Consider the following 26,986-nt stretch of genomic DNA (forward strand, 5'->3'; position numbering starts at 1 on the left):
AATAAGTCCAGTCATCAGTTCTGAACACTATCAACATGTCATTTCTACAACAGAGCGATATTTTAAGGAAGAGGACGTCAGGATCTACGTGATGTGAAGTAAAATACTAAGTAAGAGATTCCGTTTCACAAGAAATTCATATTTTCTTCTGTACCAGGTGAGACGTACATCAGAACCTGTACAGAGAACGCTGTGCCAGCACATCCTGTTCCTTTTTTAAAGGCTTTTACTGTCAACACAAAACAGTCTTCTGTAAAGTGTCTAAATACTAATGGACCGTGAAACTGAGGAAGGCCGAGGCCGCGTATAAAGAAGAGCTGTGATTCATATTTGGTCGAACTGAAAGCTTTCGGTCAGGCGTGTGATTCGACCAATTACAGTTCCGGCTTGTTTCAGAGGCATTTCTGTCATCGGTCTCGGTTCAAGACGACACAACCGACTGTCCAGTCCAATTACTTTTAATCCCATTAACTGAGGCACTGTGTGATGAAATAGATATACACCATTCAGCCATAACATTAAAACCACCTCCTTGTTTCTACACTCACTGTCCATTTTATCAGCTCCACTTACCATATAGAAGCACTTTGTAGTTCTACAATTACTGACTGTAGTCCATCTGTTTCTCTACATGCTGTGTTAGCCCCCTTTCATGCTGTTCTTCAATGGTCAGGACCCCCACAGGACCACTACAGAGCAGGTATTATTTAGGTGGTGGATCATTCTCAGCACTGCAGTGACACTGCCATGGTGGTGGTGTGTTAGTGTGTGTTGTGCTGGTATGAGTGGATAAGACACAGCAGCGCTGCTGGACTGAGAATAGTCCACCAACCAAAAATATATCCAGCCAACAGCACCCCATGGGCAGCGTCCTGTGACCACTGATGAAGGTCTAGAAGATGACCGACTCAATCAGCAGCAATAGACGAGCGATCGTCTCTGACTTTACATCTACAAGGTGGACCGCCTAGGTAGGAGTGTCTAATAGAGTGGACAGTGAGTGGACACGGTATTTAAAAACTCCAGCAGCGCTGCTGTGTCTGATCCACTCATACCAGCTCAACACACACTAACACACCACCACCATGTCAGTGTCACTGCAGTACTGAGAATGATCCACCACCTAAATAATACCTGCTCTGTGGGGGGTCCTGACCATTGAAGAACAGCATGAAAGGGGGCTTACAAAGCATGCAGAGGAACAGATGGACAGTCAGTAATTCAGTAATTGAACAGTCAGTAATTGTAGAACTACAAAGTGCTTCTATATGGTAAGTGGAGCTGATAAAATGGACAGTGAGTGTAGAAACAAGGAGGTGGTTTTAATGTTATGGCTGATCAGTGTAGATGTAAATACACTTTAATTAATTCAGACATCCTGACCTGTTCAGTCAATTGTGCGAGTACTTACGGTTCCTGAAACGATGTGTTACTGTATATTAAATCCGATCTATACCTGACAGACCGAACCGGAAACCCAGAGGAACTGAAGGTGTGATTTCTATTTTTATTATCTTTTTTATGAACCCTCAGCTTAGAAGGTAAACTGCAGTCTGATTGCTTTTGGGCCGCTCCGCCGAATCTGTTCCGTCCCCAGGACATTATATGTATAAATGTAGATGAAACTTTAAAATGTATTTTTTAATTATGCAAAGTGTCCTGTGCATCGATATAATCACAAATTTAGGATATATAATTTAAAACGTTCATAAAAACTCCCTATAACACTAAATAATAGTATTTCTTCATGTCCCCTCTCTCTCTTTACAGTGAAATATATAACGAGTAAAATCTGTCAGAAATCCTTTTTTCCTGCAGTGTTTGGCTCCAGATCACATCTACTAAAGCTTTTAAAAGGTTTAGATTTAGTCTACGCTTGTTTGTTTGTTTGTTCGTTTATTATTAGGATTTTAAAGTCATGTTTTACACTTACATTCATGACAGGAACGGTAGTTACTCATTACACAAGATTCAACAGTTCACAAGGTTATATCAAACACAGTCATGGACGATTTTGTGTCTCCAATTCACCTCACTTGCACGTCTTTGGACTGTGGGAGGAAACCGGAGCATCCGAAGGAATGTCTAATACGACACTTTACAGTGAAATATATAACGAGTAAAATCTGTCAGAAATCCTTTTTTCCTGCAGTGTTTGGTGACTCCAGATCACATCTATGTTTTTAATATTTAAGTTCCATAAGAAATGTAGAATAATGTGGTTAAAATCCATGTTTTAGTCACGTCCCCAGGTTTCACTCAGTCCTGTTACCCTCACATATTCATCCTTCTAACAAAGTTCACAATTTGAACAGAAACGTACATCATCTGTACTTATTCCTGTTACCTACATTTATACTTAGTTCTCACTCACTCACTTACTGTCTTAACCGCTTATCCAATCAGGGTCTAGAATTAACCTGACTGTATGTTTTTGGACTGTGGGAGAAAACCGGAGCTCCCGGAGGAAGCCCACGCAGACACGGGGAGAACATGCAAACACCACACAGAAAGGACCTGGACCGCCCCGCCTGGGGATCGAACCCAGAACCTTCTTGCTGTGAGGCAACAGTGCTACCCACCGAGCCACCAGGCCACCAGGCCACCCTTTATTCTTAGTTGTTATTTGTTTATTTTAAAATATCAATTTGTGATAAATCACTCGACTGTGCTCAGTGTTCTGGTGCATTTAGCATGTTCTCCATGCTGGTATATTTCATGTATTTACTAATTCAGTCCTGTTACTTTTAGTCCTGTTACTCATATACAGCCATCCTTCACTTAGAAAGCTTGTAAAAATGAAACAAAGCTGCCTGAGAGTTCCTACACGCAAATGGAACCCGTTTGGTGGAACGGCCCTCTTGGTCTTTGACATGGGTGCTTAAATGTGGTGCTACGTAACAGCCGTGGTTCCTGTACGGTTCCTTCAACACGTCATCTCCTCCTTCAGTGAAGCACATAATGAAGCCATTCACAGTGTGTCTGTCAGTCTTCTATTCAACCGAGTGTACGTTCCAATTACGTCTACTGACCTGAACTGGGGGACGATGTACTGTAATTCAGACCATTATAGTCCCAGTTCATCCAAACCAGACTTTTATAATTTCAACAATGGGATCAAGCTTTAAAAAGGTTTAGATTTAGTCTACGCTTGTTTGTTTGTTTGTTTATTAGGATTTTAATGTCATGTTTTACACTTTGTTTACATTCATGACAAGAACGGTAGTTACTCATTACACAAGATTCATCAGTTCACAAGGTTATATCAAACACAGTCATGGACAATTTAGTGTCTCCAGTTCACCTCATTTGCACGTCTTTGGACTGTGGGAGGAAACCAGAGCACCACACAGAAAGGACCCAGAACGCCCCACCTGGGAATCGAACCCAAGACCTTCTTGCTGTGAGGCGACACATGATCAGGTGTCCATATACTTTTGGCTATACAGTGTATTTTATTATTAGACCAGACTTTAAACAGGCGCTGAATTAAACGTTGGTTTGCTGTGTGAATACAGCGCGGTACTGCGCCAAGAGACGTGATCTAACAGGCGTGCCAGCTCGCACCACACAATTATGCAATTAAACCTATTAAATCTAGCAAACGCCGCTAATTGTTCTTTGTCATGTCGCACGATGCGACCTGTTTCTGACCCGTGTTTATAAATTCCAGTTTTCTGGGTTTCGTTTGAGGTTTTTTTTATCCTGTAGGCACAGATGAAAGAGAATGGAGTGACTCCTGACGCCGGCGGTGGTTTCTTTCAGCGCTGTGTAGATACCAGCGTGTCATCTCGGACGTTCCTCTATAGGGCGGCCGCGGGAGGAAGTGACTGCCTTTTCGAGAGGCCCTTTTTTTGACTACGCGGTCGACTCGTTTTCAGGGTCGTTAGGAACTCTTATGAGTTTCATAACAAGCGCGGTTCGCTGCTGAGGCAGGTCGCCATGGTAACAAGCTCAGAACCCCGCGCGAGCTGATTCGGTGGGAGGAGTTGGCTCGGCTCGGCGCGGTCTCTGGTGTCATCGGCCTTCCTCTCCGCACACACACACAGCATCCATCAGGTCTGGCTCGTCCGTTTGTGTGTGTTCGGCTCCTCGTTGTTGAGAATTTGATAGATATTATCAAACGGGGTTACATAAAGCCCCGCTCGCCGAGCTACGTCATCGATTTCTCTGGTGGTTTTACAGAAACCGGAGCTCTGTGGACACTCGTATCAGCAACGTATAAGCGAGGGAGCGAGAGGTCATCGTTATGTGATTGATTTTTCGATGAGCCTCCGTCACATTTCACCCACGGCCCTGCCGCAGAGTATTTAACTCCAGCAAGAACTCAGCTTTCTTCTCATTTCAATCGTTTCCTCACACTGACAGAGTCAACTGCAAATGTTTTTTACCCCTCAGTGAAAACAGAACCAACAGCATTAGTACCAGATTTAAATTTTGCCGTCTTACAGCTTATATAGTACATGCTACAAGTTGTGGCCTGACACGTGCTTCATCGGAGATAGATAGATAGATAGATAGATAGATAGATAGATAGATGGATAGATAGATAGATAGATAGATAGATAGATAGATAGATGGATAGATAGATAGATAGATAGATAGATAGATAGATAGATAGATAGATAGATAGATAGATAGATAGATAGATAGATGGATAGATAGATAGATGGACGGACGGACGGACGGACGGACGGACGGACGGACGGACGGACAGATATATATATAGATAGACAGACAGACAGATACAGACAGATACAGATAGATATATAGATAGACAGACAGACAGATAGACAGACAGATATATATATAGATAGACAGACAGACAGATACAGACAGATAGATAGACAGACAGACAGACAGATAGATAGACAGATAGGCAGACAGACATGCTAAAAGTTGTTGGCAAACTTGCTAAAAGCTTCCTCTGAGACACATGGAACACGTTAGCACAGTATGTACTTTTGCTGGGTAATATACAATTTGCTGTGAAATTCAAACTTTAAGGTTTGTGTTTAGCAATTGACGGCAGCACGGTGGTACGGTGGCTCGTGGGTAGCACTGTCGCTCCACAGCAAGGTCCTGGGTTCGATCCCCAGGCGGGGCAGTCCGGGTCCTGTCTGTGTGGAGTTTGCATGTTCTCCCCGTGTCTGTGTGGGTTTCCTCTGGGAGCTCTGGTTTCCTCCCACAGTCCAAAAATATGCAGTCAGGTTAATTGGAGATACTGAATTGCCCTGTAAGTGAATGGGTGTGTGTGTATGTGTGTGTGTCTGCCCTGTGATGGACTGGCGCCCCAGTTCTAGGTTTACATTCAATTATTAATGTAGCTGTGCTGTGTACTGTAGCTTCAATTTATTCTATCATTCAATTCATGGGGAAATGTGACACTTTTCTTTAAAAATCTGTGAAATTAAGCACATTTTCTGGTGAATTTAGTTGGGCCCTAGTTACAGAGCTTCTAAGTTCCCACTGCAACCATGACAAGAATGTAGAAATAAATATACACACATAAATACATTTTAAAAGAAAATATACTTATGATAGCACTGCGAAGAAGGCCAGGCAATATTTGATTTGATATCTGATTGGTCAGCCTGGATATATGGCTATATACTAGTGTCTTTATTTCATGTGATCTTGAACAACACGTGTTTATTTGACCTCTATAGATCTAAACTTGCTCTCCTGCTGCATTACTGGTTCATCTAATCAGCACCTTTACGCCAGAGCGGCGACTAAGCAGTGAAAATCATCTGCAGCGTTCCCCGAGCCTCGAGGTAACAGTTCTGCAGAGAGAGGAAAAAAATCACACCATCAGCCGGCAAGACGAGAAATTTCACCACGGGGCAAAAAGAGAAAACACAAGTGCGGCAGACGTGAAGCCCGTGGTATTTACAGAACGTCCTCCGACTCGAGGCCGGGACGTCCCTGCGTGCATTGCGACAAACTGCGATAAGTCTCCAGTCTAGTTTCTTTTTTGGTTCATTTGTGCGAGACCACCTACATATTTAAGAAGTCGGTCTTTGAAAAGGTCACCTTTCACTACTGCAAAGAGAAATGTCAGCAGAAAAAGGGAACGGAATAATTTAGAGAATTGAAGTTAATGAATTAAGGAATACATTTATTTGCAGTTTGACATTAAGAGTTTCTCAGAATTTGGGAACACAGTGAATATTTAAATTAAAAATAAACCAGACACAGTAGCAGAGGTATAATTGGTAACCAGGTCAGTGCTCCCAGTCTTAATGGTCCCGTCCTGCATCCTGTTATGACATTAAAGCACTTGCAGTTTAAAAAGAATTGCTTTTATTACAGCAGCAAATCTGCTATTAACCTGCAGAACCAATTAAAATGCTATATTATCTATAATTGTAAAGAGGTCATTGTAATCTAAACTGTATGACAGATTCAGTACATAATCGTTTGCTATAATAATCAGCTCTACAACAGCTTTAATAAGCAATCTGTGTACGCGGAAATGACACAAATATGGTTGGTTTACAATCACCGCTTCATTACAGATCAGTAATATGAAGCTGGGAGTTCGGGAGAGTAGTACAGGAGAGAAGTACGGGAGTGAGGTACGAGAGTGAGGTACAGGAGTGAGGTACGGGAGTGCTCCGCCCGTGTTCTGTAGAAGTGAAATCAGACTCTGGGATTCAGATGTTTGTTTTACTGAGTGGTTTATAAGTGGCTCAGATACAGAACTGCACTTCCTGCTACTCACGGCTTCGTTTACAGCAGAGTCGTGTGTTGATTCAGATGGTGGAGGAGGACTCGATTATAGAGAGGTGTGGGTGTTGCTGTGTATCGAATATGAAATGCTATTCTGCAAAGATCTAAAATGGAAACATACTTATTATAGACGTGTTTGTTATTCTGTCCCTATAATTTTCTGGTCGGAAGTGAGTTTGTAAGAAAAACGTAAGACATTAAAACTCAACAACACTGTAGATAGACAGACAGATGGACAGATAGATATACATTAGATAGATAGATAGATAGATAGATAGATAGATAGATAGATAGATAGATAGATAGATAGATAGATAGATAGACAGATGAATATATAGATAGACAAATACTGTATATAGACAGATGAATATATAGATAGATAAACAGACAGACAGACAGACAGAGTAGATAGACAGATAGATGAATATATAGATATACAGATAGATAAATATATAGATAGATGGACGGACGGACGGACAGACAGATAGATGAATATACAGATAGATATATTAGATAGATAGACAGACAGACAGACAGACAGATAGATAGATGAATATATATATAGATAGATAGATAGATAGATAGATAGATAGATAGATAGATAGATAGATAGATAGATAGATAGATAGATAGATAGATAGATGAATATATAGATAGATAGACAGACTGATAGACGGACAGACAGACAGACAAATAGACCGACAGACAGATGAATAGATAGATAGATAGATAGATAGATAGATAGATAGATAGATAGATAGATAGATAGACAGACAGACAGACAGACAGACAGACAGACAGACAGACAGATAGATAGACAGGTATTGCATTGGCCAAAAATCTAACCCTGGCCTCCTGCATGGCACCACCAATGCTGTACAATCATAGTAGTGATAGTGTTACACCAAACCAAAAGTGTATAGATGTTAAACAAGCTAAAAGACTATGCTGTATGTATGTATATGTAAAATAATCCACATTTATGAAAAAGTCACAATTCAGAAGATTTGTAATAGGGAGTAAAGGACAGGTGATGTTATTCCTCTTGGTTGAATGTTATGACTGTGTTATAACAGGTCTTTAGGTTAGACTATAGTTAAGCTAATGAAATACTGCTTATTTCTCCTCCAGCTTTGTTTTTAAGTGATTATATTGACATTAAAACTGACCACATGAACGTCCAGTTTTAAAAACTAAGCCTGGTCGATTCTCTGAATGGATTTCAGCTGATGTAGCAGAAGCTGGATTGCTGAAGGAAACCAGAATACAGGACAGGATTAAACTTTCAGCATTTAGCGGACGCTTTTATCCAAAGCGACAGTACTGTGACAGTATATTGAAGCAACTGATGGTCAAGGGCCCAACAGTAACAACCTGGCCGTAGTAAGTCCTGAACCAGCGACCTTTTAATTACTAGCCCAGTACCTTAACCACTACGAAAAAATTGAATTCTTTTTAGAACAAGCATAGGTAAATGCTACTCGTGTCAGATTGTCTTTAGGCTTGCTAAGTTAGAGCTTACATCTTCATTACAAGCTCCACTGTTTATTATTCATTATTAAACATACAGTAGATGCGGCTTCACCTAACAGTACATCTAAACTAGTTGCTTATTCAGACATGCACGCTGATCAGACCTTAGATGTATTACAAAAAGTCCTTTGATCCACGCCAAGAACAAAGACTCGCCCTGCATTTGCATGCCAAACAGAGAGAATAAAAACGCAGTCAGCCGTATCAGGGGCTAAGCTGTAACTCAACAACCTGATACAAGAACGCCTTCCTTGTGTTGCATTTATACTACATGTACTCCATATTTTTATATTAATACACATACAGTATACATATGCAACAGACTTAATTCAATCAGACAGTAAAAGCAGCACAGAGTACCAGTATGAACAGTAAAAGCACCAGACTGGTCTTCTCTCTGGACAATACAATACCAAACACCAAACAGGTCAAAGCATTTCTTTATGGACCTTTATGGAGGAGAACAGTAATGCTGGACCAGGTAAATGCCTTCATCAATCTGTTGCCAAAATGTTAAAAGCATATTATTTGTTTTATATAAATGATTCTCTATGCTTATTAGCAATTGCTCTTGGCTGAATCATTTAAACGTTTGATCCTATATCATACGTTTGATCATATATCGTAGCTCGAGTCAGGACGTACTTGGTACTTGACATCATTTAGCTTAATAAATGAATCTAAAAAGCTGCCTTTAATCTTAAATCCTCAGTGGACTGGAGATTCATTATTCAAATAGTTTTAACTAAACCGAGAAGCAAAAGCATCTGTGTATGTTTTCATTCATGCCTGATGAAAGTCTTCAGGACGGATGTGACTGTGCTGTGAGTCAATCCCAGTCTGACTGCCCACACCAAAGCATCTAACATAAAAATCCTAATGAGATAAACCTGAGTGAACATAAACACAAAGCCCAGGATTAATTGCTTATCCGAGGTTCAAGGGCTGAGAGGAGATGCGGCTCTGCAGCTCGGTTAAAGCAGATGTTGAGAAGTGAAAGCTGTTGAGGTGCAGGGGTTTCGAACCTCCCACCCAGCTGATGTTCCTTCGCCCGGTTGAGTCACACAGACGTCTATTATTCATGCCTGGAGAGACCTGCTTTACATTTACAAACAGCACTGAGAGACCTCAAAGCTTCTCCATCACGCCTGCTGGAAGGATGGAACACGCTCTTATGTTCTGGAGCTCAGGCTGATCTGTTATACTCACTAAAAGCCGATGTTGCTTATTTTCAGGTATAAAAGACAGATAGCGCTTTATTCATTTGCTTTTCTTTTCCATCCTTTCTGTCTTGCAGTCCTCCTGCTTTTCAGCAATGAGTAACCAGGAGGGAAAAAAAACAACTACGGATGCAGGGTGAGTATTCAGACTACATTTGGACTTTATTAAGAAAAAAAACACAAACACAAGAAACACAAAAAAAAACCAAAATAAACACAAAAAAACCCCAAAATAAACACAAAAAACCCACAACCCCCCAAAACCCCCCAAAAAACATGAAAACACAAAAAACACAAGAAAACCCACAGAAAAACACAAAAACCCACAAAAAACACAAAAACACAAGAAAACCCACAGAAAAACACAAAAACCCACAAACAAAACCACAAAATAAACACAAAAAACCCACAACCCCCAAAACACAAAAACCCCCCACAAAAACACAAAACAACCACAAACCCCCCCCCAAAAAAAAAAACCCCACAAAAACACAAAAACCCACACAAACCCCCCACAAAATCCCCACAAAAATAAAAAAAAACCATAAAAAACGCAAACCCACAAATAACATAAAACACAAAAAACCCACCAAAAACCATAAAAAACACAAAGAAAAACTACACAAGAAACCCCACAAAACAAAACAAAACAAAAACAAACACAAAAAAACAGTCCATACAATTGTTTTATTCTGGTCAGTGCCTCCCTCTCATCCCATGAGATAGAAAGTTTCACTAGGTTCACCAGTTTCCTCCAAACCTCCATAAACATACAGTAGGTGGACACTCTGGCTACTCTAACTGTCCCTTGGTATAACTGATTAAATAGGTGAGTGTGTGTTGCGCTGTGACAGACTGTGATAGACACTTGCGCCAAGTGTTCCCAGGGGTCATCAGACCATGTCATGAACCTGACCTGACCAGGATGAAGCTCTTGATAGAAAAGCAGTGATTGTATAACTATAATTGAATTACTGGATCACATGCCTAATCAGAACTCACCAGAACAGACCTAGATACCAGATCCCTGTTGATACTGTTCTGAACTGGGATTAAGAACTGGAGGGAACTGGACTCCCTGTCTTGTGGAAAAGTGGCACCAAGAGTAATTGTGATCTTGTATCATTCAGTGAAATTAATGTAACCTGTAAACAGTGATATAATTAAAATGATTACATTTACACGTATTAAACTTCAAATGAAGCAGCCGAGCCGTGTGCTCTTTTCTGGAATAAAAATAATAATAAATATATTAAGCTCATTACAGAAATGTAAAGCGCTTATTAAGTGTAAATGAGATTTAACAGATTTCCACTGAACTCATTTACATTATTTGGTTCATATTAAGTTCATATTAATTACTGTAAACTCATTTACCAGTTCTTTACCCAACACTGAGAATTTATTTACTCATTTTCACTACCTACTCCGTCCTGGCACGGTCATTTATTCTGTATCATTGTGATTTGGGAGTTGAGAGTAAAACAGAAACCCACATACACATGAGGAAATAAACAAAACTCCTTATAAGCTGTGATGTGAGGTCTCCAAGTCCCAAAGTTCTGGTGACCTGCAATTGCAACAGCAATTTCTAAATGAGCTTAAATTAAAAATAAACGTTAGAATGAATTTCTTAATTAGAACTGAGGACATGAACTGTTCCAGTTTTACAGGTGGAGTTTTTCCTTCAGCTGCTCAACAGTCCATGGTTGCTTATCGTCTGGTGTTCCTGTTTACGATGCGCCACACGTTTTTAACAGGAGACAGGTCCGGACTGCGGGCAGGCCCCCGAAAATAGGCTGGAACGTGGACTCATCTGACCACAGCACACGTTTCTGCTGTCTTGCAGTCCATCTGAGATGAGCTCAAGCCCAGAGACCTCAGCAGCATTCCTGCATAGAATTTTCTCTTTTGTCTTTTTGATGCAACGGGTGACTGTGCTCAGTGATAACGGTTTTCCGAAGTATTTCTGAAACCATGTGGCTACATTTAGTGCTCAAGCAGTGCCATCGGAGGACTCGAAGGCCACACACACATATAACTGTGGTTTCCAGAACCGCCCTACACAGACTGAGAGTTTCCCGAAGCTTTATACAATATCCTAAATAATTTTTTTTACTGACAAAATGGCGAGCCGTGACTCATCTGTGCTTGCGGCAAATTGCAACAGTGGAGCGTTTCACGAGGCCTGCAGATCAATATTCAGATGTTGCTTTGTAGGACTGCCAGTCTTTCATGGAAGCAACTTTAGATGGTTTAAAATGACAGCTAGGCATCATGCTTTAAGCTTTTACTCTGGCAGGATGGGCTTTAAAAGACAGGGAGTGCTGGTGCTGCAGAAGGAGGCGGGTAAAGGACGAGAAATAGAAAAAAAAAACATTTTAGACATGAAAAATCTGCAGCCTTAACAAATGATGGATCATCCGACTATCTGTTCCTAAGGCCGGTCTCGCCCCAGCGTGTCCCCTCTCTGCCGCCTCCTCCAAATTAAAGCCACGGATCAATCCGGCCTCTCATCTTTAATGATTGCTGCACCATTACCGAAGATCCTGGTCTCTCACTCGCATAAGGATCTGAGGTCAAGGGTCTGCAGCTGAACTGTCAATTCCAACCCTCTTTTTTTTAGCAACATGAAAGGACTCGATCAGAGGACCAAAACTGTGAGCGAGCGACTGATCTGAGGCCGGTAATGAACGGTGAACGTTGAGCTGTCGACGAGAGTTCAGCCTGGACCAGATCCAGCAGCTCACAGTAGCAGCTTCGAACTGTCATCTGCCGAGCCACTACGGCCTGGCAACTGGTTCTGCTATCTCGAACTGGTCTGATGAGTTGGAAGAAGGGAGCAGATGGTAGCAGGAACTGGCATCGTCCTCGCTATGGAGGGGAAACCAGCATGCCCATAGAAACTTGAAACAGCGGGTTAGCTTGACCTGAAGTTGTTGCTCTCGAGTCTCTTGTCTCTTAATGAAAGGTGCCAGTCGTGGGGCAGGGCCATTTTTAGCAAAAGGAAAAGTGAGGCTGGACATTCTTTTAGTGTTCCAAGCTTTAAAATGGCTTCAATAACAACACTGTACTTTTTAACCTTCACCATTCTATTGACCATTATTTATTTATTAGGATTTTAATGTAATGTTTCACACTTTGGTTACACTCATGACAGAACAGGTAGTTACTCATTACACAAGATTCATCAGTTCAAGTGTTAAACACAGTCATGGACAATTTTGTATCTCTAGTTCACCTCACTTGCACGTCTTTGGACTGTGGGAGGAAACCATAGCTCCAGAAGGAAACCCACGCTGACACAGGGAGAACATACAAACTCCACATAGAAATGACCCAGACCGCTCCACCTGGGAATCAAACCCATGTGCAGAAAGACGAATAGCTTGGTGTTAGGAGCACAAAACCAGGACCCCTGAAGCATAAAGTCCAGTGTCACCATATACATCTGGACAGACCTACATTTACATTTTCAGCATTTAGCAGACGCTTTTATCCAAAGCGACTTACAGTACTGTGACGGTATATTGTCTAAGCAACTGAGGGTTAAGGGCCTTGCTTAAGGGCCCAACAGTGACAACCTGGAAGTGGTGGGACTTGAACCAGCAACCTTTTGATTACTAGTCCCGTACCTTAACCACTAGGCTACAACTGACCTACATGAATGAGGCCAAATACACTTTCAGCCAAAAATGTTCAGCACCAGTAAGTGATACAAGTATGATACTGCATCCGTAATAACGTAGACAGCCATCTAATCAGCATTGCATGGTTGTATCACAGCCACCACATATAAGGTTGCTACACAGAACTAGAAGCACCCTATGGTCCAAACACACTGTTCTAATAATGTTTTCCATTCTAACATAATAATGCTCTTATACATTTGTGAAATTATTCAAGAGCGCTTAGATGACCACCAGAATAAAGTCCAATGCCCTCTATACAGTAGACCTTTGAGTTACGAACCGTTTACCATACGAACATTCCGGGTTACGAGCGATTTTTTTCAACTTAACGTACGAACAAATTTCGGATTACGAACCGAAATTCGTGAAACATGTGACGTCACGAACAAGCTGACTCCGACCATCTCTCTCTTTATATATATACAGTGAGCGAACATTCGGACAGCGGACGGTGTTTTTCCAGTGTTTTCTATTCTATTTCTGATCAAATCTATTACTATTTGTTGTTGTATAATTACTCTGGCCAGTAGCTGTCACTGTGTATCAGACAGTGAGTGAGAGAGAAGAAGGAAGTCGGTTGAGTAAAGTATTCTTTCTTTCGTGCAATTACACCTACAAAATACAACACTATTGAAATAAAGAAGGAAATAATAGAAGAGAAGAGAAATATGAGAGTTATTGTTGTTTCTGGTAGATACATTTTATATGTGAAATGTGGTGTGTGTTTTAAATACAGCACTACTGTGTATTGTTGTTTATTATTGTTTATTACAGGAATGTCTATTCTATAATTTAAGATTTAAGGGAAAATATACTTGTATTTATAACAAAAAGACATTAGAGAGGTTAGGTAAGGGGGGGGGGGAGGTCTGGAATGGATTAATTCTATTTACATTAATTCTTATGGGAAAAATAGGTTTAACTAAAAAACATTTTGACGTAAGAACAGCCCTTCGGAACCAATTAAATTCATAAGTCAAGGGTCTACTGTATTTTCTTTCACCAGATAGAGCACAAAATGTCATCTACAACTACAAGAAATGGAAGATTTACAGTGTCCCACTGTAAACTATTTAAAACTGTATGACAGCTACAAAGAAAGTGAATTCTGTTGTAGAGGAAATGGTCAGCACATTATATGGAGCACCATTATATTAACATTTTGATGCAATTTGATTCATTATATGTTTTTGATAATCTGTCGTACTGATTCTGTAGATGAGAAGATCTAACGCTCCTCTCAGGCTGTAAATCCAACAAACCATGTAACAACATGCCGATTTAAATCTCAACATTCAAAGTCAACTTTTTTATTGATGGACAAACATATAAAGGTCCATAAAGTACCACAGGTGTTTATTTCCTTATAGGACCCTAATTAAGCAAAGATCTCTTAAGGAGAGGATACAGGAAGCTGCCTGAGTGCAGCATGTGCTTGTGATTTTGAACAGGGTGCAGATCCTCCCCCTCTACATCTCTGGCACGGACTCGAGTGTGTTGGCCGAAACGTCTAGTAAGCTCCTCAGAATCTCCACAAGCCCAGCGAACCCGAGCAGATGTCCCTCCTTAATGCTTTCTGAAATATCACTGACTGAAAATGTACGTTACCAGAAACAATCTGTACTTCTTCTTACTCACTCGCTTTCTCTGATTTAGTCATTGCCAAGTCCAACTCGCTGATGAGTCGCCCATCATACAACCCGTCATTTCATTGTGGCAAAAGGTAGAAAAAAGTTCATCACACACACACACACACACACACACACATATGCACACACCCATACACACACATTTACATTTTCGGCATTTGGCAGACGCTTTTATCCACAGCGACTTACAGTCTAAGCAATTGAGGGTTAAGGGCCTTGCTCAAGAGCCCAACAGTGGCAACCTGGCAGTAGTGGGGTTTAAACCAGCAACCTTCTGCTTACTAGTCCAGTACTAGAGATGGGACGATCGGGGTTTTTGGCACCGATTCCGATCTCCTTTCAGGGACATCGGCCGATAGCCGATTGCGATCGGGGGGGGTTAGCAGTAAATAAAATAAATAAACTTAAAAAGAGCCTCACAGTGAAGATAAACCGGAGCAGCGCGCGCGTGTGTGTGTGTGTGTGCGCCTTTAGAAGAGACGCTTTGTTCACAGTATCGCTATAAGTGATTCATTGATTCACGAGTCATTTTTTGCGAAGCGTAAGTTTCTCTTCTCAGTTATCTCTCCGTGTTTACTGTTATTAATTAAATGTCGTGGTTTTAAATAAACACCAGCTACTACAGAACATTTTGTGTGACTCTCTTACATTAAAAAGCTTCATTAAAAAGCTTCATTAAACTGCTATTACCACAGATCTGTAACCGACCGTCAGACTCGTTCCGTCTAAGGAGCTAAAAGTTCAGCAGATGATCCTGAACTAACGAATTTGGTAATGAATAAACTTTTGCCTCTGATTGGCTCTGTAAAGTTTTCTGTTCTCATCTACATCACAAGTAAGAACCGCTTACGATTTACCAAAGTGAACCAGGAGTTTATATAACGTGCTGATAGAATCGACTCAGATGTGACCGGGTTGAATTATCTTTTTAAAGTAAATATTACAATCAGCAAAATTACATCGTATGTATGATGCACAAAGTTAATGATGTTATTTTAGGTCATGAAGAGCTTTCACGATGGTTTCTGTACGATGGTTGATGAATGGTGATGTGATGGTTGGCGCGTCGTAGCTCAAAGTCTGGATCAATCCACTGAGCTGTTAACTTAACGTGATCTTTATATATCACACGATCGGATCGGCTACTTTTAGAAAATATCGCCGATCGCCGATAGCATATTTTGATTAAAAATCGGCCAATACCGATTCATAGCCGATCGATCGTCCCATCTCTATCCAGTACCTTGGCTAAAACTGCCCTACTGCCCTACACATCCCTTGGGCAATTTTTGTAGCTCCAATTAACCTGGCTGCATGGATTGGTTATACATACAAATATACCTACAAATATACCTACAGCAACACTACCTACAACCACACCTACAACTAAATCTACAACTATATCTACAACTATACCTACAAATATACCTACAACTATATGTACAGCAACTATACCTACAACTATATCTACAACTATACCTACAAATATACCTACAGCAACTCTACCTACAACCATACCTACAACTAAATCTACGACTATATCTACAACTATACCTACAAATATACCTACAACTATATGTACAGCAACTATACCGACAACTATATCTACAACTATACCTACAAATATACCTACAGCAAATACACCTACAAATATACCTACAGCAACTATGCCTACAACTATATCTACATCAACTATACCTACAAATATACCTACAGCAACCCTCCCTACAACTACACCTACAAATATACCTACAGCTGTACCTACAACTATACCTACAACCATTCCTACAACTATACCTACAGCAACAGTCTATACCTACAGCAATAGGTCTGTGTGATGTCATTTAATGTCATGGTCTCCTAATTGTTGGCTAGTGATTATGACTGACCAAAACAGGTGACTTCTTTGTGCCCATAGATAAAGGACGAGTTTGCACACACCTATTAACAAGCACACAGGACGATGGGTAAACCGAAAATGTAATTGTAGACTATGGTTGAGGCGTCGTGTCCAGTGATTCCGGGGAAAACAGACCCACCACAACCCTGACCAGGATAAAGCAGTGGTACAAAGACGAAAATCAAATAAAAATGGTTCTCTGAATAGTAATAAAAAGATTAAAACAAATGGAATCACAGACCAAGGAAGGGAACTATTTTCTTCAAGATGCTGTACAAAAAAATAATACAAGCAGACGTGTCTAGCCAAAAAAAATCATCTAGCAGCCAGGATCTGATGGGCAGGCTGGAACAAGACCTGATCTGATAGGTGATCGGCTGAGGTGTGAATGGAAGACGTCTGCGTCTGCAACGCTCCAAAGTCTGAGAAATCTTTCCCCCCAGTTTCAGACAGACGCTGAGCTCCAGTTTTCCGCCTCAAAGCCGCGTACACGGAGTTTCTGTCAAAGGCAGCCGCCCCCGTCTCATCTAGACCTTCAAACGCTGCATTGTTATTTCAGCCACCAGCCGAACGGGATCTGCAGGGATTGACTCGTCTGTCAGTTACAGCGGCGAAGTCGGCGTTCGCTCGGCGACTGCTCGCTCTGAAAGCTTTCAGGCTCGGGAGAGAATAAGCTAGATTCACCAGGAATTCCCACGCGAACACGGCAGTCGTGGTGTTTATCAGCGACGGGGACTACGCACGTCCCCCGGGGCTGGTGCGTGCTTTAGTGAGAAGGTGGAACACTTGTACGAGCTGCTATTGATCCGTGCAGTGTCGCAGTGGGTACTCGTGGCCTCCCTCCAGAGAGCAGGCGCTGTACCCAGATCGTGCAGCTGCAGCTATTAGTCTATCGCCCCGCAGTGACTAAACACACGCCGCGTGTCACAACACATCAGGACGTCCTCATGATGGTCCAGTATACGCCTGTTTGGCTCCGAGACGACACTGATACAAACGGACAGTAAAAAAAAGCTCCCTACTGACCGATCTCCAAACTACTGAGCATCAGATTTGTTCCACCACCTTCTAATTTATGTTGAGTTGTTACATCCGATCGTCCACACAAATTCCCTTGAAGAATAGAATAGAATAGAATAGAATAGAATAGAATAGAATAGAATAGAATAGAATAGAATAGAATAGAATAGAATAGAATAGAAGGCCTCTATCAGGTGTACAGTAAAACAAAGTTCTTTTTATGCATATCCCAGCTTATCTGGAAGCTGGGGTGAGAGAGCAGGGTCAGCCATCGTACGGCTCCCCTGGATTCGCGAAGGTTAAGGGCCTTGTTCAAGGATCCAACAATAGCTGCATGGCAGAGCTGGGATTCAAACTCTTGACCTTTTGATTGATAGTTCAAAGAACTACCCACTAAAATATCAGTGACCCTGTGACTGTCAGCATGATGTGATTTTTCCTCCAGACCTTGAAAAAATACCACTACTCCATGTACTTTTATTTGATTCATCCACCCCTATTTATAAAGTACCACTATTTATTTACTAATCAGCAATAACATTAAAACCACCTCCTTGTTTCTACACTCACTGTCCATTTTATCAGCTCCACCTACCATATAGAAACACTTAGTTCTACAATTACTGACTGTAGTCCATCTGTTTCTCCACATACTTTGTTACCCCCTTTCACCATGTTCTTCAATGGTCAGGACCCCCACAGGACCCCCACAGAGCACAACAACAAGGAGGTGGTTTTAATGTTATGGCTGATCGGTGTATATCATAAGCTTTTAGGTCTGTTCGAACAAGTGGAGAACAGTGGTTGCTCAGTGAGTAACACAGAAAGGACCCAGACCATTCCACCTGGGAATCAAACCCAAGACCTTCTTGCTGTGAGTCGACAGTGCTACCCACCGAGCCGCTGTGCCACCCCAATACAAAATGTTTTGCTTCCATTCTCAGTAAACATCATGCACATCCTCACTGATGGTATATTAAGTCTGTCCAAACCTGCATGAGTAGGAAAGTGGTCGTCTAAACGCTTTTCTTGTGGATTTACGGCTTGTCTGATATGGTTAAGGTTGATGGAATACAAAACCGCTGCAATTACAGCTGTGCACTGACACGCTGGCATATAGTAAGTATTTCTTCTATGGCATCATTGCAGTGCCATAAAAACGGACTCAATGGCTGTCGCTGTGAGTTAATTTAACCCGTGACCACTGGACTAAAATGACCCCATTTACTCTGACACATTCCAGATAGCTGGAGTGAACTCAGGAACGCTGGTGAGGTAAATCTAACATAAAAGCTGCAATCATTTCCATTAAAGGGTGCAGAGGGAAGATCTAGTACCTTCCTGGCGTGAATACATTCTTAAACCTGTGTTGTGTCTATAAATGACTTCTCAGAAATATTTTATTGTGCTGTAGGCTCGAGCGTTCGCAACACAGAGTGCTATTACGGCAGATATATGGCTTCGTATATAAGGCGTGAGAATGAAGATAGGTAGAGTGAATACAGCAGTAAAGGAGACCTTACAGATGTGTTGGTTCTGGTCATGACAAATGAAGCCTGGTCAGCAATCAACACTGACCTCTTTCTCAAAGAGCTTTGTGGAGAGGACTGCATGTCCAAAACATCAGAGGACACCTGACCACAGTGGGCTAAAAGCTTCCAGAAATGGACTGTAGATAAGTATGATACTGTCCAATGAGTTCTGAGCAAGTCTGTGTGGCTAGTTCAAGACTAGTTCAAGAAGCATTCTATTACACTGGCACACTCAGACCTTCCAGTAAAACCACTGCACCTCGATTCAGTTAAAAATCTGTATGATTACTTAAAAAAGCAAGTGACCACTGATGGTATTAATGGAGCAGGTTCCATCACCAAACGTTACACTGTTTTTAGACGAGGTAAATGTTTGGCCCTCTTGTCCATTTACATTTTGGCATGTCTAATGTCCAATATTAGTGTCTTAACTCACAAATGTTATTTTGACTGAATGGGCAAATTCCCACAGGCACAGTCGAGGCGCAATTCCATATTACTGCCTACGGTTTTAAAATGAGAAGTTCCACAGACGACAAGCACATAGTCAGGTGTCTAAATACTCTTATTTATATTATATTACTTTTTTGTCCACGGTGGCTTAGTGGGTAGCACTGTCGCCTCACGGCAAGAAGGTCCTGGGTTCGATCCCCGGGTGGGGCGGTCCGGGTCCTTTCTGTGTGGAGTTTGCATGTTCTCCCCGTGTCTGCGTGGGTTTCCTCCGGGAGCTCCGGTGTCCTCCCACAGTCCAAAAACATGCAGTCAGGTTAATTGGAGACACTGAATTGCCCTGTAGGTGAATGGGTGTGTGTATGTGTCTGCCCTGCGATGGACTGGCATCCCATCCAGGGTGTTCCTGTGTGCCTTGCGCCCATTGAAAAGCTGGGATAGGCTACCCTGATTGGATAAGAGGATAAGAAAATAAATGAATGAATGAATGAATGGATTATTTTTTTTACTTTTTTGGATTGAAACACACACTTCAAACTTTATTATGGAAATGCTGGGTTAAAAATATACATACAGCAACTTTATGGTGGTGTGCAGGGTTCTTTACTGCCATATTATTGTATGACACACCACTGTGCCTGTGTGGGAATAGTTACGAATTTTGTATAGCTGTGTAATGTAAATAGGGCTAGTTTGACTGCACATATTATTAGTACATGAACTTGTGCTACCTACAAGGGAATCTTTAGCTAAAAGGAAGTTTGTCTGGATGGTTGGATGATTTAGAAGCAGTTGAAACCTGAATGACAGTGTCTACAGTCAAGCGAGCTTTACATTGCCATGGGTTTAGAAACTACTGTGCTCCTCCTTATTAACAACAAGGTTCAATCAAGCTTTCAGATCCTGATAGTGGAGCTTTTTTTTTTTACGCAGGAGCTTTAATGTCCATGCCAAGATAAAGCTTGCTTGATAGTGGACAGTCCCACGAAAGAATCTCCTGCTTTACAATTAACTCCAAATAATCCTAACTAACAGTAAACTCGTATAAAAATATTCAGTATGAACTGCACCGTTTGGTGAAGATGTGTTTAAGCTCCTGACTGTATTACGGCTGATGTGGCAGCTCATTAAAATCTCCGCCACTCGTCACTGTTAAAGTTAGATGTTTTATAGTGAAAATCATTGTACTTTAAAGCCTAATCTAAATTCAGTGAGACGGCTCTGAATGCTTCCCGTGTGGAACAATCTGGAGAGGAAACAGGCTGGCAGAGTCAGGTGAGGGTAAACATTTCATAATTGGCCCTGACTGGATGCTGTGACATTGAAAAGAGTTTCGCTAAAGTGACATTTCCCGACAAAGCATTACGTAGGACGGGACACATTTAATGAGGGACAGACTTTTTGGGCCTCCCAGCAGGAAGTGACCTTTCCTCTTCACCTATGACAATAAGCTCTTTACACTGTTAGCTCCTTAATGAGAGGGGGGGAGGACCAGTCTGGTGGAAGATGGATCTCAGAAAGAGCTAAAAGTTCATGAACATCCAGGACAAAAAGTATGAGGACGTGTTAAAGACTCGCTGTCGACTGGGTTCCTTTAACTTAGTGTGAATATGATACGAATCTGCATTAGTGTGGAATAACCATCAGATCCAGTGTTACAGCTCCACGTGTATCTGTGTTTATCTGGATTTTCCTCACTGTTTCACTTTTAAACTTGTGTTACAGCTCCAGCTTCTGAGAAATTGTGAGAATCAGAATCAGCTTCTCCCAGAGTCTAAAACGTTCTAATCACATTCCTCACTCGCTGTTTTAGTACAATAAGTCACGTTAAGCTTTTCATTGTTCGTACGGCCTGAGTCGCTTTTACCGCCTCATATCAAACAGTTTGCCTCATTGGAGGTGCTTTGAAAAGGTCAGCGGCAAACTGGGTCAAAGTTTGTGAAGTGAAGTCCATTGATTTACATTTTCGCATTTAGCGACTTACAGTACTGTGACAGTACATTCTCTAAGCAATTGAGGGTTAAGGGCCTTGATTATGAACTGAGGGTTAATGGCCTTGCTTAGGGGCCAAACAATGGCAACCTGGCAATGGTGGGGCTTGAACCAGTGACCTTTCGATTACTAGTCCAGTACCTTAACCACTAAGCTTCAACTGCCCTGTTTATAACTAATGATACACAGACAAATGTGGTAGTGGATCCATAAAAATGTGCCACACCCCACTTGATACCCCTTCAGTATTTAGAACTGCAAAAATACCCTGAGGACAGGGTGCCAATCCATGGCAGGGCTTCGGCCAGTAAACAAAAAAAAATGTGATGAGTTTGTTATAGTTAAAGTAAAATGAAAGTAATTTTTACTGAAATGCTTATGTATATACTATAAAACATGACAGTGACTGATGCCCTCAAAGTACACGCTTTAAAATGGGCACCATTAAGCCTAACACGATGGTGCGCTTTCACTGAGCACCTTCGATCGGGCGTTTTAAACGACCCTCTCAAATAAGACATAAGCGATCGCCAGCTTTGTGGGTAAAGCGCCCATGCTCGTCCTTAACGACTCCACAATTAGCTTGTCCATCTGCTCCATTTGTGACTCGAGTGAAGGCGGCCGCTTAATGACTTTTATCCCATTCATTAAATGCTGATGAGCTACGCCGGCTCGGCCTGTCTGATTGTCCCTAATAGAGACAGTTTCCTCCCACTCGGGGTGTTAAGTATGAACCGGAGAACCAAAGTGGATGTAACTGATCAGTTATTACAGTCGATAATTCGGTTGATATTCATTAATATCCAAAAAGTGAGTGTGAACTGGTTGTTTTACCGGTGTGTAGAGTAAAACGAGTGTATTATTAAGGTTTTTTACATGTTCATTGGAATAATAACAAAGTTAATAAACATCAGTTCATGTCCTCATGCTATCCCATAATACCACACTGGCCCAAATCCCTATAATAAAGCTCCAACATCCATTATTGATATTGCGTCCCAAATCCCAACAGTTGTCCTTAATAGAATGTAAATATGTTGCACTAAGTATAACACTGTTAGTCTTTAACCCTTACATGTATGCAGTATGATTTCTTTAACACTTACAAGCTTGCAAACTAAACATCACAGATCCTATATAAACAGCCTATTAAAGTCTGAACTTACAACATTATATCCCCAGGGGCCTTGCTTAGGGGCACAACAGTGGCAACCTGACAGTGGTGGGGTTCAAACCAGCAACCTTTCGATTACTAGTCCAGTACCTTAACCACTAGGCTCCAACTGCCCTGCTTGTACAGAAAAATGTGATAGTTGATCCACTAAAATGTGCCACACCCCACCTGATACCCATTCAGTATTTAAAACAGTGTCATCCTGGAAAGGGTCACAGCCAGAGCCGTAGATAGAGAGAGTTGCGACACTCCTTGATCTCGCCGCTACGCGGTCACGTGGTTCATGTAACCCTCAATAGTTCCAAACAAACCCGGCGCTGTCATGTTCTCAAATGGGACAGGCAGCAGTAAATGAAATATTAAACGGCAAATAATAAACATTTGTACAATTTCTGGGTATTTTCAACTGCGTTTACATTTACTGCATCTGCTTTAATGTCAATTTGGTATATAAAGTGGAAGATTGATGTTTATAATGACTTGTTAATAGGTCGTTCTTGTTAACACACAGTACATTATATTAGCATACATTACATAATGCGATATCCTTAAGTAGTAGAGACAATATACAGTATAGACATTAAAGTTTTTTATGTTTTGTTTTTTGCATAAACTAATCTCCCTTCACTTTCCTGAGGATTCATAATAATAATCATTTTTGCTAAACACTAAGTCATGTGCTGGATTCATAAGGTTTACCTGCACTGAATGAACAGATTGATAAACACATTACCGTACCAAAAACATTATAGTGCAGGTACATGAAAAAGCATTCATTCATCTCTTATTTCATGAGTGATTAATAATTGATTCCTACATGTAATACATTAATGAATTCATTATGAATATGCACTAGTTCATTTTGTCTAATGTAAGTGGTGGACAAGGTAGACAAACCATGTAGTTGAGTTAAAGTAGAGATATCCAAGGTAACATATTACTCCAGTAAAAGTAGTAGTAAAAGTAAAAATACTCTTTACCTCCACTAAAGTACTAAACTAAATTTACCTTCAAATGTACTTAAGTATGAAAGTAAAAGTATAATGATTTATTGTGGTTCTAATGTTTTATGATCATTTCTGTAACAAGACTCTTGATTAATCAACTCATTTTAGGTGAAAAGACTCGTGTGTCATTAATTAAGCTTAACTGACTAAGCTAAATTGGGTTATACCTATTAATTAAGATAAACATGTAACATTTAGTGCTGAGCAAATGCTAAACAATAACAGTATTAAGTATATTAATGACATTAAATTCATAATTTTTTTAAAACAAAGCAACATACAGCTAAAAATGTTTGATAAGTAGTGGAAATGAATGGGGCTCTATGGGTTGTTTGGAACTATACAGAGCTCCACAACCCGGAAGCTGGGCAGAAAAAATGTCCCGCCCCCTTTCCAACGGTTCCCTATGGGAGTGTCGCCACTCTGTTCTCTCTACCGCTCTGGTCACAGCGAGTCCGGTTTTACCGAAAAACACTGGGCACAAGGCAAAAATATAGGACATGTATGTTATATATACAGTGTATCACAAAAGTGAGTACACCCCTCACATTTCTGCAAATATTTAAGTATATCTTTTCATGGGACAACACTGACAAAATGACACTTTGACACAATGAAAAGTAGTCTGTGTGCAGCTTATATAACAGTGTAAATTTATTCTTCCCTCAAAATAACTCAATATACAGCCATTAATGTCTAAACCACCGGCAACAAAAGTGAGTACACCCCTAAGAGACTACACCCCTAAATGTCCAAATTGAGCACTGCTTGTCATTTTCCCTCCAAAATGTCATGTGATTTGTTAGTGTTACTAGGTCTCAGGTGTGCATAGGGAGCAGGTGTGTTCAATTTAGTAGTACAGCTCTCACACTCTCTCATACTGGTCACTGAAAGTTCCAACATGGCACCTCATGGCAAAGAACTCTCTGAGGATCTTAAAAGACGAATTGTTGCGCTACATGAAGATGGCCAAGGCTACAAGAAGATTGCCAACACCCTGAAACTGGGCTGCAGCACAGTGGCCAAGATCATCCAGCGTTTTAAAAGAGCAGGGTCCACTCAGAACAGACCTCGCGTTGGTCGTCCAAAGAAGCTGAGTGCACGTGCTCAGCGTCACATCCAACTGCTGTCTTTGAAAGATAGGCGCAGGAGTGCTGTCAGCATTGCTGCAGAGATTGAAAAGGTGGGGGGTCAGCCTGTCAGTGCTCAGACCATACGCCGCACACTACATCAAATTGGTCTGCATGGCTGTCACCCCAGAAGGAAGCCTCTTCTGAAGTCTCTACACAAGAAAGCCCGCAAACAGTTTGCTGAAGACATGTCAACAAAGGACATGGATTACTGGAACCATGTCCTATGGTCTGATGAGACCAAGATTAATTTGTTTGGTTCAGATGGTCTCAAGCATGTGTGGCAGCAATCAGGTGAGGAGTACAAAGATAAGTGTGTCATGCCTACAGTCAAGCATGGTGGTGGGAATGCCATGGTCTGGGGCTGCATGAGTGCAGCAGGTGTTGGGGAGTTACATTTCATTGAGGGACACATGAACTCCAATATGTACTGTGAAATACTGAAGCAGAGCATGATCCCCTCCCTCCGGAAACTGGGTCGCAGGGCAGTGTTCCAGCATGATAATGACCCCAAACACACCTCTAAGACGACCACTGCTTTATTGAAGAGGCTGAGGGTACAGGTGATGGACTGGCCAAGCATGTCTCCAGACCTAAACCCAATAGAACATCTTTGGGGCATCCTCAAGCGGAAGGTGGAGGAGCGCAAAGTCTCGAATATCCGCCAGCTCCGTGACGTCGTCATGGAGGAGTGGAAAAGCATTCCAGTGGCAACCTGTGAAGCTCTGGTAAACTCCATGCCCATGAGAGTTAAGGCAGTTCTGGGAAATAATGGTGGCCACACAAAATATTGACACTTCAGGAACTTTCACTAAGGGGTGTACTCACTTTTGTTGCCGGTGGTTTAGACATTAATGGCTGTATATTGAGTTATTTTGAGGGAAGAATAAATTTACACTGTTACATAAGCTGCACACAGACTACTTTTCATTGTGTCAAAGTGTCATTTTGTCAGTGTTGTCCCATGAAAAGATATACTTAAATATCTGCAGAAATGTGAGGGGTGTACTCACTTTTGTGATACACTGTATATATATTATATTATATATAGAAATAGGACAGGGTGTCCCAAATCCCAACAGTTGTCCTTAATATATTGTCAATATGTTGCACTAAGTATAACACTGTTAGTCTTTAACCCTTACATGTATGCAGTAGAATTTCTTTAACACTTACAAGCTAGCAAACTAAACATCACAGATCCTATTTTAACATCAATATATTCCCAGATTTTCTGGATATTGTAAATCACAGGTGGGCAACTACATTGTCCAAACGGGGACTGATGTGGAGGGCTGGAGCAAACACACACAGGTCATCTAATCAGCCTAGCATGCTTTAGATACATGTTTAGGCTCTCGTCACTTTCTAATAACAGACTGACGTAACCCCAGAGATACAAATCTATAAAAATCTATTAATATTTTACTTATTTTTCCAACACATTCTTTGTCAGAAGTACCGGGTACATCTTTGTTTTAGTGGGAGAAATGAGACTTCTGTATCGAGATGAAGAATATGAATTAAATCTGTATGATCACTTCACTGTAATGCAAGCAAACGTTTAGCGTCAGAAGTGTAAAATAAAGAAGCTTAGCAGTACTCACATGTAGCGGAGATGTGGATTCTGTGCGAATGCTCGAGCCTGAATCGTTCGTAGATTGCAGTTTGTGATCGTCCTGAGAGAGAAAAATAAAGACACATTTTATATTCAGATTCAATAAAAGGTGTAAATTAATCCGACTGTAAACAGACCCACGGTGGTTTAGTGGGTAGCACTGTGGCCTCACAGCAAGAAGGTCCTGGGTTCGATCCCCAGGCGGGGCGGTCCGGGTCCTTTCTGTGTGGAGTTTGCATGTTCTCCCAGTGTCTGCGTGGGTTTCCTCCGGGAGCTCTGGTTTCCTCCCACGGTCCAAAAACATGCAGTCAGGTTAATTGGAGATGCTAAATTG

General features: G+C 41.3%; 1 protein-coding gene across 1 annotated transcript in view; it reads right to left on the reverse strand.

Annotated features, from left to right (window-relative positions):
* The window catches only part of ntrk3b (neurotrophic tyrosine kinase, receptor, type 3b), a 177,884-nt gene that overhangs the window by 97,308 nt on the left and 53,590 nt on the right, over positions 1-26,986 (reverse strand). The window contains exon 3 of the mRNA XM_063012388.1: positions 26,642-26,713. Within this exon, the coding sequence (XP_062868458.1) occupies positions 26,642-26,713 (72 nt within the window). The remainder of the gene's footprint in view (positions 1-26,641; positions 26,714-26,986) is intronic.

This window comes from Trichomycterus rosablanca, chromosome 17 (assembly GCF_030014385.1).
Source record: "Trichomycterus rosablanca isolate fTriRos1 chromosome 17, fTriRos1.hap1, whole genome shotgun sequence".
NCBI classification, from domain to species: domain Eukaryota; kingdom Metazoa; phylum Chordata; class Actinopteri; order Siluriformes; family Trichomycteridae; genus Trichomycterus; species Trichomycterus rosablanca.